The 20,123-nt window shown below is 47.5% G+C and overlaps 1 protein-coding gene across 30 annotated transcripts in view; it reads left to right on the forward strand.

Annotated features, from left to right (window-relative positions):
• The window catches only part of clasp1a (cytoplasmic linker associated protein 1a), a 317,477-nt gene that overhangs the window by 161,455 nt on the left and 135,899 nt on the right, over positions 1 to 20,123 (forward strand). For all 30 annotated transcript variants that reach the window (XM_039755243.1, XM_039755255.1, XM_039755246.1 and 27 more), the window contains one exon: positions 19,017 to 19,166. In XM_039755243.1, coding sequence (XP_039611177.1) covers positions 19,017 to 19,166 — 150 coding nt within the window. The remainder of the gene's footprint in view (positions 1 to 19,016; positions 19,167 to 20,123) is intronic.

A 20,123-nucleotide genomic window follows, 5' to 3' on the forward strand; every position in this document is an offset into this window, starting at 1 on the left:
GGAAATGCGTTTTACTTTTCATTTTTGCAGCTTCATTGCGGTTCAGGCAAATTGGGGGTATTTCATTTTCATTTAAATTTTTGCAGCATTTTTGTGCACAGAGATTTGACAATGAAATCGCGAAAGAGAGACTGCATTTTCATTTTTTCTTTTTTGCCTCCCATACAAAACACGTGGAACAAAAGAGAACCGTAAAACACACACAATAATGAAACAGAACACAATTGGCACATAATTCACAATTAGACCCATAATGAATAGAAGAGTATTAATTATAAAAAACAGACAATAACGAAAAGGAACCCTGGCTTGTTGTCTCCTAACAACCAACTTCTTGGTGTTGAGATGTTTATTTCCTGGGAATCTCAATGCACATTTCAAATGAAATCGTATTCCGACTATAATTAGGCTGCAGTTTACTATAAATAATTCCTTCATTTTACTTTTTTCCCCAAAGGGTACCAAAAAATCCAATTGTAAGGGTAGAGAGGCTTGTTACCAGGAGCCAGCGCCCGTTTCAAAGCATCGGGCACGAGATGCCAGGGTGTGGGTATGTCCCGTGGCCTCAGTCAGATTTCCCGACCACCTTCTGCTCTGTTCAGCGTCACAGACACGTAAGAAGCACGCAGGCAGCACTGGGGGTCCGCAGATCCTCAGACCCCTCGCTTGTTTGAGCCGATTTATCCGCGTGCCCGTTGGAGCGGCTCGCTCGGTGACATTATGCTGTGGCTTCACACAGGGCCACCGCTGAGGCTGACAGAACTCTGGAATTGTGTCTCATTATCTGAAGTGAATTTGAGGAAACACACAATTTCGTGTGCTTAACGTATAATTAAGAGGAGCAGAGCTTTCTGCTGAACGTGAAATAAAAGTGAGCTTGGCATGAGGTCTCGGGAAGTCTGCTCAGTGTTGTATTTTCATCATCTTTTGTGCTGCACTCTCCTCATCCAGCACCTTAATTGCACATTAAAAGTAAAACAGAACGAGCGGCTTTTCCTTTAATTTGCTCACTTTTTGCACCTGCGCCCAGCCCTGAAGTGTTGTTGTGCGCTGCTGTGATTCGCACCCTTCCTCTGTTTTTATTTATTCAAACCACTTAATGCTTTCTGATTCCCCCCCAAAAAAGTTAGCATAAATTAAAAGGACTTCCTGAGTTAACACAATAAGCAGTTTTTAAACAATCGTTTGGTATTTTGAAGAAAACCTTCATCACCCGTGTGTAAAAGTAACTGCCCCCTCAGTCACACAATCCACCAATGAACCAAAGAGAAATGGCAGCGCCTTAAAACAGACTGGACGCACCCTGGCCTGGCGTGACTGCTGCCAGTCCTCTTGTTTTTAAACAATCGTTTGGCTTATTGAAGGTAAAAAGATATCTGATGCACAGCCACGTGTTTGGTCTCTTTGGTTCATTTTTGCTTCTTTTACTAAGATTGATGATGTGCATCATCATTCTTTACTGTTCAGTTTGTCTTTGTGTATAAGCTGCTCCATGTGTTTTGTGGGTGGTCCCCCAAGAGGCGGGGCCACCTGCCAATCACCTCCAGGAACCGCCCTCGGCCCTATAAAGCTGAAGGGTCTCCCGCAGTCCCTGGTGGCTCATTTTGAATGCACTCCGGTGCTGGTGAGCTCTTGTGCCTTTCTCGCTGCTTTTTGGATTTCTGTACTGCTTTTGTTTCAAGCCAATCCTTCGGCCTTTTGTGCTTCACGGGGTTTCCTTTTAGAACGTTAGAACACTCTAGACGAGAACAGGCCATGCAGCCCACCAAAGCTCGTCAGTCCTCTCCACTTATTTCTTCTAAAATAACATCAAGTCGAGTTTTGAAAGTCCCTAACGTCTTACTGTCCACCACACCACTTGGTCGCTTATTCCAAGGATCTGCCATTCTTTGTGTAAAGAAAAACTTCCTGATGTTTGTGTGAACTTCACAAGTTTCCGACTGTGTCCCCGTGTTCTTGATGAACTCATTTTAAAGTCACCATCTCGATCCATTGGACTAATTCCCTTCATCATTTTAAACACGTCAGTCAGTCAGGTCTCCTCTTCACCACTCTAAAGGCTCAGTCAGCTCTTTTAATCTTTCCTCATAACTCATCCCCTGTAGCCCTGAATCAGCCTCGTTGCTCTTCTCTGGACCTTCTCTTGTGCTGTGATGTCCTTTTTGTACCCTGGAGACCCAAACTGCACACAGGACTCCAGATGAGGCCTCACCAGTGTGTTATAAAGCCTGAGCAGAACCTCCTGTGACTTGTACTCCACACATCAAGGCGCTATATAACCTGACATTCTGTTGGCCTTCTTAATGGCTTCTGAACACTGTCAGGAAGTCGATAGTTTAGAGTCCACTACGACTCCTAAATCCTTCTAAATCCTTGTTGTTAATAATGCCCAATTTGGGGGCACCATGAAAATCCCCAGTTAGACACAAAATGCCCTCTTCTTCACAAAACAGAATTCCAAAAGCAATGAAGTGTCACAGCGCATAAAGGTGAAATGGAATTACCTTTAACAAGAAGGGCAATCGTGCGCAATCAAAGCCCAAAACACAAAGTTAAAAAAAGGTCAAAATATCCAAAAAAGGCAGAGAATCAAATCACAGATAGCCTTAGAAGTCCGCAGTCTCCCAGAGCGCATTCACAATGAACCCTCTGGATTTATAGGGCAGCTCCTGGTGGTGACTGGCAGGTGGCCCCGCCTGGACCCTCATGGACCCTCAACCAAGACATGCTAAAGTAACTGTTAACATAAAACAATAACCCAAAAAGTGAACAAAACGATTCATTAAACAAGAATATGAACCTCAGACAGGATGGGGACACTGGCTGAAATTGTGACACCGTGTCAAATCCAAGCAAAAAAAAAAAAGGTAATCCACGCATACAAAAACACAAATCAAAACCAAGTGTGAATATTGAAAATGCTAGAAGATCAAACAATGGCTGGCCTTACAAAATACAAAAGGGAGCCAAAGACAAACAAGCCAAGCTAAGGCCACGGTGGCAGCAAGGTGACTTAAAAATGGGAATCTTCAAGTAGCACCTGAAGGCCTGAATCGACTGATTGTGCGGAAAGGCACCAGTGAGACAGAAAAAATACACCGGATATAAATAATGAATGAAAAATGACAAAACTGACAAAAATCAAAAGTATTCCAAAACAAAGACACAACTGTAACGGCTGTCACGGTAAACGTGGAAATTCCCAGGCCACATTTTTAAGCAGCTTTTACAATTCTGTACTTACTGTTGAGAAGTAACTCATTTACGGTATATCGGCGTGAAGAGTTTGGCTGAATTTCCCATGATGCACTCCTGTGTCGTCACGCTGTCTTAATGCTCCATTTTTACTTTCCTCTTGTAATGTGTGGTCATGTGACCGGTGGTCTGCACTGGGGACTTCCTTGCCGTTGGTTGCACGGACGTCGATATTCCTTTAAGAGTGGAGAGTCTTGATCAAGTGACTCTCGCCTCAACAATATGGCAAAGTAGCTGTGCCAACTGAAACCAAAGGGGCGCCCCGTGTCGCATGCTTTTCTGCCGCCATGAGCAGCACTTTCCTCCTGCAGCCCACTGCTATTCATCTCCATGTCTGACACATTTTCACAGGCCCGTCTGGACAAATGGCGGCATTGTGCCTGAAGTGAAGCTGTTGGCACGTTCATAATGAGCAGCGGGTGATGTGTGCTTAGTTTGCGACTGTAGCGGCTCTACAGATTTCTTTTTCGTGATTTAATTAGGGATTTTTTAAAAATATATACTGCTCAAAAAATGAAAGGCACCCTTTTTAATGGGAGTATGACATCAAGTCAATGACACGTCTGGGCTGTGCCAGTTAAGTAGCGGAGCGCTTGTTCATCAGTTTCAGCTGCTTTGGTGCACTAGGGGGGCAATAATGAGAGACGACCCCCAAAACAGGAACGAGTGGTTTAACAGGTGGAGGGAGGCCACTGGCATTTTTCCCTCCTCATCTGTTTTTTCACTTGTTTTGCATTTGGCTACGGTCAGTGTCACTACTGGTAGCTTGAAGCCATACCTGGACCCTACAGAGGTGGCAGTGGTGGTAGTCCAACATGTCATTGCCAGAAGGTTTGCTGTGTCTCAAGGGCATGGGGGAGATTCCAGGAGACAGACAGACAGGCAGTTCCTCCAGGAGAGCTGGACAGGGCACCTCGTAGAAGGTCCTTAACCCATCAGCAGGACCGGAGGAACAGGATGAGCACTGGCAGAGCCTACAAAATGACCTCCAGCAGGCAGGCAACTAGTGTGAATGTCTCTGACCAAACAATCAGAAACAGACTCAGGGGGCCTGAGGACCCGATGGTTGGGTCTGAAGGTTAACAGATTGTGGAGGAGAGGAGAGGTTGGCAGCATACGGTGATGGCACCCACCACACGCCGAACCACCTGGATTGGGACCTGAATGCAGCGGGTGACACCTCACTGGAACTGTGTGAGGTTTTTTATGGTTGCTGGAGTGCCAATCCTGCCAACCAACCCCCAAGTTATCCCTGTGACCTGCTTGCAGATCTGGGTGCAGATTAACGTCATACCCAGGGGACAAATTAAAAACGGGCAGTTATCACATTTTAGGTTTAGGTTTAAGTCTGACCCGTCTTACTTGCTCCAGGGTGCCCCTCGGGGGTCAGTTCTTGGCCCTCTGCTTTCTGTCATTTACTAGCTGTCCCCCGCAGCTCCACCCGCGTAGTGATGAAACAGGACAAACTTTAAAAAAACCAATAAACAAACAGGTATTGCTAGCTAAGAGGAGGCGAGGTCCGCTCCAACACGTGGCGGGCGACAGGTAAACCGATTCAAACCTCGGCCCACAGCCTCTGTTTAAGCATTAGCACAAATAAATCAATCCTGCAAGCGAAATACGATACTTAATGTGATGACAGAAGTCGCAGAATCAACCGGAACATTCAAGCACATTCTAGAAAAGAACCCGATCTAAATCCGTTAAGTAGTTCTCTCGTGAAAAGTGGAAAGACAGACAGACAGACGAACGTTGGATTTGATATATAGAGAGATTAGCTTCCTCTCGGTGCCATTATTAGACGTGACAGCCTAGCGTTTCACAGATTTATTTACGCACAGGGCTTACTCAGACACAACCTCCTCCTGCATTGGTCGCCTGTTCGGCTGACATCAAACATTGGCTCTCTGAAAACGTTCTCAGACTAAATAGTGAAAAGACGGAGGATTTAATTATCGCGTCTCCGGGCACTTTAACTCAGCATCCACAGCGACGCTAACTTGCATCACGTGACATCGCCTGCAGTCGTCAGGTTTGAGATCCCCTTGGACTAGAAGTCATGTACTGTGCCACCATACTGTACCTGCGCTCCAAGTGTAAAGAGAATGGAGCTGCAAGCTTTCGTAACGTCTCCTGAACTGATAAAGCTGGAGTCGGATGTGAAGAGGTAATCTATACAGCGTGTATAAAAGCCCAAACCCCACTGACTCACTCATCATGAAATCTCCGAACCGCGAGGACTTGGGAAATTTGGAATGGAGGTTACCCTCGGCCCATAGGTGCTCGCTAAGAAAAGGTTTTAAAAATTTCATGATCCAAGCACGTTCTGTCTGTCTGTCTGTCTTCATTTCACAAGAGAATTACTTAACGGATTTAGATCTGTTTTTTTCTAGAGTTTGCTTGAACTTTCCGGTAGATTTTGCGACTTCTCTCATCGCTCTCTCATTCTCTGGTACCGATGTATTTATGCAAATCCAGCAGAGGGGCAGTGGGCCGAGAGCAGGGGGGCGGGGCCTTCCTCACTCACTCGCCAGCCTCTGTTTGAGTCGCTGTACCTGTCACCACATGTTGGAGCGCACATCACCTCCGCTTAGCTAGTGATCTCTGTTTGTTCCATCCATCCATTATCCAACCTACTATATCCTAACTACAGGGTCATGGGGGTCTGCTGGAGCCAATTCCAGCCAACACAGGGCGCAAGGCAGGAAACAAACCCTGGGCAGGGTGCCAGCCCACCGTAGGGCAGACACACACCAAGCACACACTAGGGCCAATTTAGGATCGCCAATGCACCTAACCTGCATGTCTTTGGACTGTGGGAGAAAAACCCACGCAGACATGGAGAGAACATGCAAACTCCACGCAGGGAGGACCCAGGAAGCAAACCTGGGTCTCCTAACTGCGAGGCAGCAGCGCTACCCACTGCGCCACCGTGCCGCCCCCCTGTTTGTTGAGCAGACATTATCATCTACAGATTGTTAAGGAGTGACGTTTGACGTATTTGAGAGATCAGAGCCCCGTGTGTTTTAGAGGGTAGCTGCTGATTGCCAGAGATATCACGGCCACGTGGGGGACGCTCTCCATTCAGAGCTGAACATGATCAGATATAGTGCCAACGTCTATTGATTTTTAAAGGTTGTCCTGCTTCATTCCTATGTGGGCGATGCCACAGGGTACAGCTAGTAATAATAATAATAAAAATACCAATAATGAGGTCTGCAGATCAGTCGGTCAAAATAATTTTGATAGCTCGTCTCAGAACGGGCCCAAACGCCTCACAAATGCAGTAATGAAGGTGAAAGAGGCGAGGCGGTAGACTGGAGTGAACTTGGCTTCAGATTCCCCGCCAGTCTCCTCTGTCAGTTCGTTTTTATTTTCGCTTTGCCGTTAGCCACGAATTAGTGCTGAGTGGCTGGCGGAGGCTGACTTTCCTCTCTGCCCAGTTATATTAGGCCACAGTCGCTTACGGTGCTAACCTACTTTTTAATGTCACTTCTGGAAATATCATACGGCAGGAGCGCAGCTGACGGGGAAGCAAGCGTGTGGCCCCCAGACAGGCGCCTGAAAATGGAGCACATACAGTAAGAGCAAATCACACAGATGCTTAAGAAGGGTTTGTGTTGCCCATAGAAGCTTCACGGTTTATTTAATAAAGTCCGGGCACACCGGGCACCTCGTTCGCTCGCTCACTCACGCATCTCAGCATGGTCCTTTGCCAAGAAGCCCTGCAAGGTTGTTCATTCATGAAAGCTTCACCTAACCTAATCTTCTAGAACGACGACGCTTTGTGTAAATGGCCTTCTTTTCACAAGTGTTCCAAAAAAGAGAATGACTGAAGCAAAGAGCCGGTAAAGCAGATGAGTCAGAAGCAGCACAAAGTGAAATCATTAGGAAGTCTACCCGAGGAGCCAATCCCCTGGGCACTGCCATCTGTCTATTTATTGAGCGGCACAGGCTCATGAATCGGAGTCAAGAACGTGGCGACAGTGGAGTCGAGGCCTCCCAAAGAGCCCCAAAAGCAGGCCCGCCTGCCCGACACAGTCTCACCTCAAACCAGGCAGCCCACAACTACTACTACTAGGCTTCGGCCTGACTTGGCCCCAGAAATACAGCATACAGCAGGAGGAGGAGGTTAGGAGCCCACGCTGATACAGCGCACTGCCGCACCCACCACATGACAAACCAACTCAGGCTCCCAGATTAGGACCCCAAGTGCAGCCGTGCAGCGGGTGACACCTCAGCGCCACACGAGTTCAGGTGGAATGGAGCAGGATGAGTTTTTTTATGTTGGCTGGAGTGTCAGTTCTGCCATTAGCCCCCAGGTTTTTTGGCATGGATGCAGATTAACGTCATACCCAGGACGGAGCAGTTGCAGGTTCAGGGCTTTGCTCAAGGGCCCAACAGGGTAGTAGAGCCGCTTTTGGCGTTTACGGGATTCGAACCAGCAACCTTTCGATTGCCAGTGCAGATCCCTACCTCACAGCGAGCACTCCGCATACATCAGCAGAAACATAAAAAACTAGAAGACAGATTCACAGGACAATCAATCAATCAATCAATCAATCAATCAATAAAAATAAACAAGGAGCCCATCTGCTGGAAGCTTTGAATTGCCTGACAGCAGTGAGCAGAAAAGACGGGCAGAGCCTTCCTCATTCACTCGCCAGCCTCTGTTTGAGTCGCTCTACCTGTCGCCACGTGTTGGAGCGCACCTCACCTCCGCTTAGCTAGCGGTACCTGTTTGTTTAGCAGACATTCATATCAGCTACAGATTGTTAAGGAGTAACGTTTGACGTGCGTTTTAGAGGGTAGCTGCGGATTCCCGGAGATATCACGGCCACGCGGGGGATGCTCTCCCGTCAGAGCTGAACACGATCGCCGCCCGAGGCGCTTAGCACAACCTGTGGTGGATTGATGAGCCTTTGGCTCCGAGAGACAGCGCCTCCTGGAGGGGGTGGAGGGTTTTTCACTGTGGAAGAAATAAATTGGAAATATATTAAAGAAAGAAATTTTGTCCTCAACAAGTTTAAATAATCAGTCAACCCAAGGAACCAGGCAGGAGGAAGCTTGTTCACGCGTCTTTGATTTCTCTTCCCGTCACAGCCGTGTCTGCCATGGGAGTATCACCCGGAGCAGAGGTCGCCACAGAATGGTCCCAGAACGGACACAGAGGCTCACACGTGTCGACAACTGAATCTGCATAACCGTGCACTCTGATTGGTTAGTAGACAGGAGACGTTTTCAGCAGGGAGCGTAATCGGCTCACATACCCCAAAATAAAAGTCTCATCCCACTACATTCTTGTTCTTCTCCATATTTCTCAGGTTCAGCTCTTGTCCTTCTTGTGTGACATTTTCTGTGTGTGTGACAACTGTCATGTCTTACTGGGTACATAAAAGTAGATGACAATTCTGGCTGCTGCTCAGCCTGGCTTGTTTGACCCTTCATGCTACTTGTAAGGTAAATGTTAGATATTAGTATGGAGTATGGACACTAACTACATTTCTCCTAAATGACTGTGTGGCCCCTTAGGTATCTACAGGATGTTATTCTCTCACATCATGATGGCATCCAAATTTGCCATCATATCCTGCACAGGTTGGCCCTTCTGATTTGTGGGTTTGCCATCAATAAATAATTGCAGAAAACAGCAGACAGTGCTGTAACAGCGCTTCTTAAATGGACTGCAAATCCCAGCTGCCCCAGGAGTACCGCGTCATTGAGCAGCTTCGGCGGTTACTGCAAGGGCTTCTGGGTAAAAGTCGAGGATGCTAGCTTTAAAAGTGAGTCCTAAGAAGCCATTAGTATTATAAGTCAGGGGTGTCTTTTGGTTTAAATGCTTCAATGCATTCCAACAGATGGCACATCACAAACATTTCTAGTAATAAGATGCGTTGCATTTATTATTCCAACAGATGGTGCATCGCAAGCATTTCTAGTAATAATATAGTAATAATGTGTATTGCATTTGTCATTCTGACAGATGGTGCATCACAAACATGTGTAATAATCAGATGCATTGCATTTGTATTTCCAACAGAAGGCGCATCACAGGCATTAGCACTGCTTATATGAACTCCATAGCATTATAGGTCACTACGGTTTTGTGATAAATCCTGTGGCTGGTGGTCCTGCAATCCCTTCAAGGAGGACACTTTCCGTTTGCATTTTCAGTTGTTTTAGCGTGGACGGAGGTACTTTTGTGATACTTTCCGTGGGTGCAGAAATCGTTTTTGTTTGAAAATGCCAAACGCGGTCGTGTGGCCGCAGCCTTAGTCTCAGTTGTTATGCACGTTACACCTGCACCCCTACCGTGGACCACTCGCATCGAGCTTCTTTGTCATGCTGTCTCCAGGCGGACTTCTTCTCCGCTGACCGTAATTTGCACTGTCACATTGGAGAATGTCGTGTGCTCCCCTGCTGCTGACTCTGAGTGACAGTGTGGCGGGCTTTAAGAGCGGAGCGTCTGGCGCGTTGTCATTCATGGTGCGCTCTGTTTGCCGCAGTGGACGGCTCCCCCATTCCTGACAGGCACTGAAATGGAAGGCACAGCTCATATGTGACGGGGGCTTGGCTTGGGAGGTGGGCTTGAAACCAGCCGGCTCATTCCATGTGTCCAGTGGATCTCTCTGAGGTGGGCCCTGTTTCACAGAAGGCTTACAAAATGAAAGCAATTTCTTCAATATGACCATTGAGTGTTCTGAAGAACTGTGAAATGGAGGAAAGTTCAGAACCTCCAGGGCTCTTCTTATAGAGCTGACCCTCTGGCCAAGCTAAGTAACCAGCCAGGGAGGGCTTTGATATCAGGGAGGTGGTCCTCTGCTGAGGGACACCCATCTCACTAGCACTCCATCAGTCAGAGCGTGACAGTTTAAAAGACATGGAGAGATGAGAAAAAAAAGATTTCTCGGGTCCGATGAGACCAAAATTGAACGCTTTGGGCAGAACTCCAAGCACCACGTCTGCTCGTCACCTACCTAATACGGTCCCTGTGGTGAGGTATGTCGGTGGCAGCATCACACTACGAGGACAGGGAGACAGGACAGGTTAGAAGTGAGTCAAGGACAAATGCAGCCAAATACAGAGAGGTCCCTGAAGAAAACCAGCGCGCGTGCCACCTCACACTGGGGCGACAGTTCAGTGACCCGAAGCATACTGCCAAGACAAAGCGTTTGGGTTTGGGACTGTCCTTGAGTGGCCCGCCCAAAGTCCAGACTGTGGAGAGATCTGAAAACGGCACACCAGCCTAACGGAGGTTGAGGGGATCTGCCAGGAAGAATGAGATCACCTGTGCAAATCCAGGTGTGCCAAGCTTGTAAAGACTCAGCCAGGGAGACACAAAGCTGGAATTGATGCCAAAGGGGCTTCTGCAAAGTGCCGAACTAAAGGTCTGAATACGTGCCACCTTAGCGTTTTGACTCGCGGACCCTCAGCAGAAGTGACATTTGCACAAAACAAAGTCGGCTGAGGGTGTTAACTGTAGTAAAAAAGCTGACATTTGAAAATATTCTCAGTTTGACGGACAGGCGGGCAGGAGCCTGGCAGCCAGCAATCCCTGTGTTGTGATGAGTTTCGCTGTGCCCGAGCATTTAAAGCTGCCATTTTAATTTGCAGTTTCTCTTGGCGTGTAATGTTGCTGTTATGAACTCGTGTATATCACATTAGAACCCATGTCTCAATCTCATCTCACTCTTAAAACCCACTTAATCCAATTGGGGGTCTCGGGGGGCCGATGTGTTTTAGTTAATCGGTAAAGAAAATCCTCGACTGCGTCATGGCAACAAGACCTGCAGCTGCAGTCCCATGCCGCCATCTAGTGGAAATCATGAGAATTGTTCCAACAACTGTTAGTCTCTGGTCCCCTTTTTATTGTTAACTGTTGAATGCCTGAGGCCTTCATCCAGGACGACTTGCAGACTTAGCAGCAGTTGAGAGATACCAACCGCCCGATTTCTTCGGTTTTTCCAAATAAAGCACAAGAAGGTGAAGTGACTTGCTCAGGGTCACACAGTGTCTGTCGGTAGTGAGATTGAAACTCACAGCCTCAGGGTTTGAAGTCCAAAGCCATAACCAGGATGCCACACTGTGTTCAAGTCAGTAAAATACCCGGATGGGCAGCAGGCCTGGTCCACTTCACTTCACTTCTGTCTGTCTGTCTGTTTGGCTGGCGTATTGTTCTGGCAAGGGCTTTGTAGTTTAATGACCCACTTCACTGCACTTGACTTCTTTCCCATTGTTCATGAATGTTCCCCGTCAACTTGTTGTTTTAGTTGTTTCAATATTGTGTCCTTCCTAATAGCCATGATTGTCACTGCAGGTGACAGTTGCTTTGGTTTATTTACATATAGCGCCTTTCATGGTACGTCAGCCCAAAGCACTGCACAGACTGACAAAACTCAGATGATCGGTTTATACTGTACATCCATTCATGAAGTTTCAGGAGTGCTCATATTTTAACAAATTTCATTGGAATAGGTGGCCTTTATTTGTCCCCAAGAGGAATTTAAAACTTTACAGAAGCTCAAGGGAAGAAATGAAAAGTGTGTGTGTATATTGGAAGAGGTGACCTCGGAGAGGCAAACAGATATTGGGGTGCCACCTTGGTAGCCCCGTTTAATTTCAGCAAAAACAAAAAGTACAAGCTATGGTTTGAGGAATTGAATAAGCCGGTAGGAGCTCTATACCCTGTCTCCTGTCCTCTGCTAGACTCAGGTTGGCATCTCACGCCACCTTCTGGGAACAGACCAGCTTTATAGGGCTGAGACTGGAAGGGGCGGGGTTTCATTAGGACAGTGGGGTGGAGTTTCATTAGGACAGTGGGGCGGGGTCAGTTAACCTTCTTGGGCTTTTTATTCTTGGCGGTGGAGGAGAGTGGAGAAGATATCGTTAGTCTTCAGTGCCACCTCTCATCCCGGGGTGGTACTGCTTACCTCGTTAGAGCCAGGAAGGTGGTCTCCAGATGCACATGCATACAGCAGTAGGTAAAAGCAGGTTTACAGTTGATTGTATGGAAAAAGATATGCAGGTTATGATTATTAATTTATTAACTCAATAGCTTTATATTGTTATTATGTTCCCCCCCTTCCCGGCTGGTGTTCACAGTTGTGTTTCTTGTTGATTTGGTTTAATTTTTGTATCATTTATTTGTATTGATGCTTCTTTTGTACATTTTACTGTGCTGTTGGGAAAGGGGCGGGGCCTAGGTTGTAACTCCTGTGTTTCGTGGGTGGATTCCCCCAGGGGCGGGGCCACCTGCCAGTCATCCACGGAACGGCCCCTTCACCCCATTTAAGGGAGGACCTCCCATAATTCCATGCACTAGGCAGGGGGAGTGTTGGTGAGTTCCCAAACTGTGGATTCTTCTGCACCCTGTGGTTTGTCTCTTTGGATTTCGTTTTGGGACTGTGATTATTGATTTCTTGAACCCTCGCCTTTGGATTTCATATTGAGACTCTGTTTATTGTTATTTTTTGAACCGACTTTTGGATTCTGTTTTGGGATGCATTTGCTGTGTCTCCTTGTGCTCCTCTTTGGAGCTTTGGGGCCTGCACAGCCTTTTGTGAAAATAAAGCTTTTCTTTTTATCAAGGTTTGTCTCGTACAGCAAACGCGTAGCAGAAGACGACACGCAGAAAATCAGAAATGGAGGAGAGCGACACGTCGCAAAGGTTAAAATGCATTAGCAGGATTTGCGTCGTGGTGGTATATAATGTGTCACGCTAATGATGTCACACATCGCGTCCCTTACCAGTGCTCCCCTGGCACCCGGGGCTGGCGTCTTGACAACCCATCATGTAGAATGGTGGCACACGTCGAAGCGATGCTATAAAGAAGGGACGTTCACAACTGCCATGTCGTCAGCACTTTATCAGGTAATTACTTGCCACGTGAGCGGAAAGCGAGCTCGATGAGTTTTAAGACCGCGATGGATGGAAATGGATGGACGACTGACTGCTTAACACGCTGGCAGAGCCAATAACGTTCAGTATGTCTGCAATGAGAGAACGGGCGACTTTAATTAAGGGGTTCCTAAGTCATGAGCCCCGTCATTTCGGGCTTACAGTTGAGTGAAATAAGCTGACCTGATGATTTGGTGTTGCGCGACAAGCTGAGGCTTCAACCATCTGTTTGAAAAGAGGACAAGTTGGAGCAGCCTGTCGAGACATACGAGCAGCTCGGCGCCGTTGCTGTTGTGTCTCATGTTTAAATATGTTTGATTTGCATAACGCGTCGGAGACGTCTGCGTGTGGGCAGCAGTGAAGTGCCCGCCGATGAACGCTTGCTGCACAGATCCCGCCTGGCGTCCTCTCCTCCTTCTGCCTTTTGGCTTCATTTCACTTTACATTCCCATCTGGATGCGGCCATTCCTGGAACTTTTCAGGTCTGGTGGTTACCCGCTGCCTCTGTGCATTGCTCTGGACTGGCATCCCCACATGGGCACTGGCCTGCCTCACATTGGTATGGTATTCTGGACTAGTGCCACCTGGTGGCTGGTGCCCCACCTTGCACTGTCTGCACTGTAACAGACCTCAGATAGTCACAACTCAAACCAAGTGATTAAAATAATAATACATTTTATTGATATAGCGCCTTTCTCTTGCTCAAGGCGCTTAAGTAAAACCAAAACTGAAAAATCGATTTATGGAAAAAGAACAAAGGTGCAAATGCTATTGCCTTATTGTCTGTCTTGTCATTTTTAACCCACTTAGTCCAGACCATTGGTGTGGGCGGAGGGGTGTGGAGCCTACCCCAGCTAGCACTGGGCGCAAGGCAGGAACAAACCCCGCACAGGGCGCCAGTCCATCTCACACTGAAAACACACTGGGGCCAGTTTAGCAGCACCAATGGAAACCACATCACCCATAAGAAACCCACACAGACACAGGGAGACCATGAAGACTACATGCTGGGAAGACGTGGGACACAAACCCTGGTCTCCGTACTGCAAGGTAGCAGCACTACCACTGTGCCACCACGTCGCCCTCGCTTTACTGGGCCTCCTCCTTGAATTGCACTATCAGCCTTTGCATGATGAATTGCCTGAAGAAAGGCTTCACTTGTCTTGAGGTTGGCTCTTCGATTGATGGATGGGTGATTTAGCCGACGACTTCTCATCTGTCACCAGTGCTGTGTCTGTTGCTGTCCACATTGCTTCAAGAATTTAAAGAAAAGGAACTTGATGAAGACGAGTAACTGAAACCCGACTCCTTTTTAAAAAATCATACTTACTGCGCAGTCCCAGTCCAACTTATGAACGACTGACTGACCCCAAACAAGCCCACTAACCTACCAGGGACGATCAGGAAAAGAGTTTTAAAAAAAGGAGCTGCATTTATGTAATGGCACTCGTGTAGTCTCAACAAGCCGTCAGTCCGATTGTGACCATCATTGGAATGAGCGCAACAAACAGCTGGCGTCCCAGCCAAGGAGGAGGGAGTCCTGCCTTGGCACCTGCAGTTGGGGGGACAGGCCCTGGACTCTGCCACTCTGATTTAGCGGCTTCAATAATCAACAAGCATTAAATATAGATAGATAGATAGATAGATAGATAGGAAAGGCAAGGCACTGTATGATATGATAGATAGATAGATACAGTGAAAGGCACTATATAATAGATATATATGAAAGGCACTATATAATAGATAGATAGATAGATTTGAAAGGCACTTTATAATACAATAGATAGATAGATAGATAGATATGAAAGGCACTATATAATAGATAAATATGATAGGATCTATATGATATGATAGATATGAAAGGCACTATATAATAGATGGATACCAAAGCCACCTGTGCTGCCCCCTGAGGTTTTCCAGCATGTTGGGTCTTTTTCTGGTGATGCCTTCTGGGTGTGCTGGGTGACTGGCACCTTTCAGAACCCGAGGGTCTCCACTGCTGACTCCATTCCCCTCAGTTCTCCTCTCCTCTGTACTGCCGGGTATCCAACTTGAGGTGCCGTTTCTTTTTGCCGGTTACCACTGATGCCCGCGGCTCCTATTGAGTTGGCGCAGAGGCTCCTTGGTGTGTCCGCTTTTTGCTGTATTGATGTTGAGGTGCAGGTGATTTCCTGAGGGTCTCCAATGTCTGACTCCTCTCCTTTGTCTCATCTTCCTCCATCAGTGCCCCCCATTAGAGCAGGTTGGTAACATGGTGGTGGAGTGTTTAGCAGCTCGGTTTATTGCCCAGTCACTGCCCACGTGGTCCTTCTTTACCGCCGTTACTTTAGGTAGTCTGAGTGTGTGAGGGGGGTACCCTGTGACAGATCGTTTCAAGTGCCATTGCTGGAGTGACAGAAGTGTAATCTCTGCTGTATTAACAGTGAGAATTGGAGGGGGGGGCTGCACATTCAGCTTCTTCCTCTCCCTAAATGCCAGGGGTATTGGCAATGGGCGTCCCGAGTATGTATGTATTTATTTATTTTTTCTTTCCCAGTGTTACTCATGTTTTTTAAATGAGTCCCAATCCCATAGTGATTCATGATGACAACATCCACAGTGTAGGCCTTGGACAGCGGATGACAGCTGCACAGGCCTCTTCAGTCCAGGCGGTCCCGTGGGAGCGATTGAGCAAACCCCCACAGCGAGGCTGACTAGCATAATGTGACGGGGCTTTATTGGCGGCGTTGCCTCTCGCCCTCCCCTCGCGCTCCTCGGCTCTCCCTCTCCCCATTAAATCACCCTGTAAAGAGCATCACTTTGCTATCATCGCTGAACCTCTGGACTCCACCTCTGTAAATTAGAGGCCATTTGTGTCAACGCACCGCACAGGGCGCTTGGATCTCAAAGCTGCTGGAACTGAGGAGACATGAGGGATCGCTGATCGGACCCCCGAAAGAAAAGCGTGAAGGAATGTTGAGGAAACTGGTATGCAAGAAGATCTGCACCTGTAAGCACACGGCACGTGGGCTCGTGGGGGGGGACGCGTGAAGTTGAGCGTGGCGTCTGTAGGCTGGGGTTTCCTCAGGGCCCGCTGGCTGTCGGTGGCATGGAAGTCATAGGCTGGCATATTTTTGGTATTTTCCGGGGGAATTTGAATGGCACCAAATCTGCACTGCCTCACAATTTGGAATGTTCACCATCGTCTGAGAGGGGGCGCCAGGCAGACCCCAAAATAAAAAAAGAGGGGTCTGAATTAAAATCTACGGTAAGAAGGGAAAGGTTGTAGTGAGATGTGCGGAGAGGGTCTTCATGAATACTGTATGTGGTGTGCTTGTGCGCCACGAGCCGAAGTCATTAATACTGCATGCTATGTGCACATCAACACCCACCACCTCTCGGCCTTCTCGGGGTGTTGGGGTCTTGTGAATAATTCAAAGCCATCGATCGATCGGCTGTCCTGTCTGGGCTGCACGTTCACATCCTTTACTGATTTTCACATTTCAGCAGATTCCGGCTGTCGAGCAAGAGAAGGGGGCCGATGTAAACCCCGAAGGGTCTGAAAGCAGCAGAGGGGTGGGCAGCTGATCATCCCGATTACGTGATAGTAGAGCTATTGATCTGTAGAAACGACGGATAAAAACCGAGCACGAGGAAGAAGTGACTGGCGCCCCGTCCAGGGTGGCTTCTCACCTCACACCCAAATCTGTCCCGATAGCCTCTGACTCATCGGGACCCTTCATTACTGGACACAGGGTCTGGTTATTAATAGAGGGGTCTTTTGTTTAGAGTAATGGTTTTGGTGGTCTGGTGCTGTATGCTGGTGACACACGTGGACCTTTGAGAAACTCCTCACCCAAATGTAAGAACTTACACTTGTTGATGAATTCTGAACACGTGTGTAGCATGTCCTGGGGGGCTTGCAGGGGCCGTGCTTTATTTACAATAAACTTTTCTGCCCACCAGTAAAGTGGCCAGCAGGTGAGGTGGTCTAACTGCAGCCCACGATACCTTTGACGTCGGTCACAAAGCACCCTTTGAGTCACATGGTGCCAACCTTAAACATGGTGGTGACGGGCTGGCTCTTTGTGATGTTGGCTGGTTTCCTGATATTGGGGTCTTATGTGATGGTGGCTCGTTTCCTGATGTTGGGCATTTTGTGATATTTGTTTTTTTTCATGATGCTGGGGAGTTACGTGAAGTTGGGGCATTTTGTGCTGTTGAGGTATTTTGTGATGTTGGGTCATTTTTATGTTGTTGGGCCATTTCGTGATATTCAGTCATTTCATGATGTTGGGGTATTATGTGATGTTGGGGCATTACAGGCTGCGGTGGGTTGGCGCCCTGCCTGGCATTTGTTTCCTGCCTTGCGCCCTGTGCTGGCTGGGATTGGCACCACCAGACCCCCGTGACCCTGTAGTTTGGATATAGTGGGTTGGATAATGGATGGATGGATGGTTCATTACGTGATGTTGGGTTGTTTTGTGATCCTGGAGCGTTTTGTGATGTTTTGGGCATTTCATGATATTAGGATGTTATGTGATGTTGGGTCATTACATGCTGCGGTGGGCTGGCACTCTGCCCAGGGTTTGCTTCCTGCCTTGTTTCCTGTGCTGGCTGGGATTGGCTCCAGCAGACCCCTGTGACCCTGTAGTTTGGATATAGCAGGTTGGATAATGGATGGATGGATGGTTCATTACGTGATGTTGGGTTGTTTTGTGATTCTGGAGCGTTTTGAGTGTTACGTGATGTTGGGTTGTTTCACTTTGTTGTTGCGTTTTGTTATATTTGCTTGTTTCCTGATATTGAGGTGTTGTGTGATGTTGGGTCATTTTGTGTTGTTGGGTCGTTTCCTGAGATTGGAGCTTTATGTGATGTTGAGTTGTTTTGTGATCCTTAAGCATTTTGTGATGTTGGGGCGTTTCATGTTGTTGGTGCGTTATGTGATGTTGGGTCATTACAGGCTGCGGTGGGTTGGCGCCCTGCCTGGCGTTTGTTTCCTGCCTTGCACCCTGTGCTGGCTGGGATTGGCTCCAGCAGACCCCCGTGACCCTCTGGTTAGGATATAGTTTGTTGGATAATGGATGGATGGATGGTTCATTACATGATGTTGGGTTGTTTTGTGATGTTTTGGGCGTTACGTGATGTTGGGTTGTTTCATGTTGTTGGTGTGTTTTGTGAAGTTGGGGGACTTCATGATTTTGGGGCGTCATGTGAAGCTGGGTCGTTTTGTGCTCTTGGTACTTTACGTGGTGTTTAGTTGTTTCCGTATGTTGAGTTGTTACGTGATATTGGGCCGTTACCTCATAGGTATTGCAGGCTTCAGTTGCGCTCTGTTGACCAGGTGACCACTACCTCATATATATTTTTTTTATTTTTAAATTTCTAGATCGTATTGGGTTATGATCTTTGGATTAAGACCAAGATCAGAGGTTCACATTTATATATGTAGAGATTTACAGTAATGGGGCGGCTGTTCGATTAACGGGACCTTGCTGTGTTTATTCCAGTAAGTCTTCGCACTTTCCGTTTCAACGTGACGCTCGGGCCACAGACGGCTCTTCCTGTGAGCGGACTTGTTTTATTAATTCCAGCTGGCAGCACGACGGGGCTCTCTGCTCATCAGGGTCGCGTCTCCCAGGTTGACATCCTGTGCCCGTGTGGCGTTTGTGTCTTCTACTTGTGTCCACAGACTTTATCAAAATGGACGCTTTCTGAATGTTTCTCTTCAGTCGTCCTTTTCATGTGCAGAAAAGCCGACTCGTACGTGAAGTTGTGTTTGTTTCTTTTTAAAAACTAAGCGATGTGCTTCAGTTTCAGGTCTTCTCTTCCATACGAGTTTACAGAAACTTCACGGCGCCTTCTTTTTTTTAAATTTTTTTAGATAAAACGTTTGATGATGAAGACTCCATTGATGGGAACAGGCCGTCATCTTCCAGCTCTTCATCCTCGAAAGCGCCCCCTAGTGGAAGGAAAACGGGCAGCGCTGGAACGACACGCCGCCCGGGGTCTTCAGTTGGCACCAAGTCAGGAGGTGGGATGCTTGTTGTTTTTTTGATTCTTTTGTTTGATGTGTGTGTGTGTGTGAAATGTTTCTTTTGTCCTTTATTTTCATTGTTGTTTGATTGCTCAATGCATTTTAGAATCTAAGAGGTGACAGCTTTCGATGTCAGCGGGAGGAATTTTCATCTTCTTCTCCTTCTCTGTTCAGCCAGTAATGGTTTCTTAGACTTTATTCCCTAAAAGTGTTTGCCTTGTGTTCTTAGTGACAACACACCAGCTGTCGTATGAGGTGTCGTCGGTAAGAATTCACAGTGCGAGTCAATCTAACGTCCCTGACTCAGTCGTAGCCCACACGTAGTCTCGGGGGCACTTGCTGCGCTCTGCCATGACTGCCAGCCACTCTGCCAGTCTGCGCGGTGACTCATGGTTGGGGGGTGGGCCTTTGTGTGACAACCAATGAGCATCCAGCCAAAGTACAAATGCTTACCCTGCAGTCACAAGGAAAGAAGAGAAGCGACTCATCTGTCTGACGTGTCACGTTTGGTAAAAGACGGGCACCCGCTGTGGCACAGCGCACCATATCGGTATTAAGTATTGAGACCTCTTGGCTTTCTGCGCACTTTATTGGGTTGTGGATTTCATTTTCATTGGCCTTCAGTCTATGCTCATTACGCCCAGATGACAAAATGAAAACGTCTTTTCAGAAAGGTTTGCAATTTTATTAAAAAACAAAAGCTGAAAGCTCTCATTCTTGTAAATATTCAGATCCATAACTCAATACTTTGCTGAAGCAGCAATTCCAAGTTCAGGTCTTCTTGGGTGAATCTCTACAAGCTTTGCACCCCTGGATTTGGCCAGTTGAGCTCCATTACCTCCTTGGCAGATCCTCTCAAGCTCTGTTAGATTGGATAAACTGGCACCTTCAGGCCTCTCCACGCACGTCCCGTGGGGCCAAGTGTCCACGTCCTTCGTGTCACCAATGCATGAC

The sequence above is a fragment of the Polypterus senegalus genome, chromosome 6 (genome assembly GCF_016835505.1).
Source record: "Polypterus senegalus isolate Bchr_013 chromosome 6, ASM1683550v1, whole genome shotgun sequence".
NCBI classification, from domain to species: domain Eukaryota; kingdom Metazoa; phylum Chordata; class Cladistia; order Polypteriformes; family Polypteridae; genus Polypterus; species Polypterus senegalus.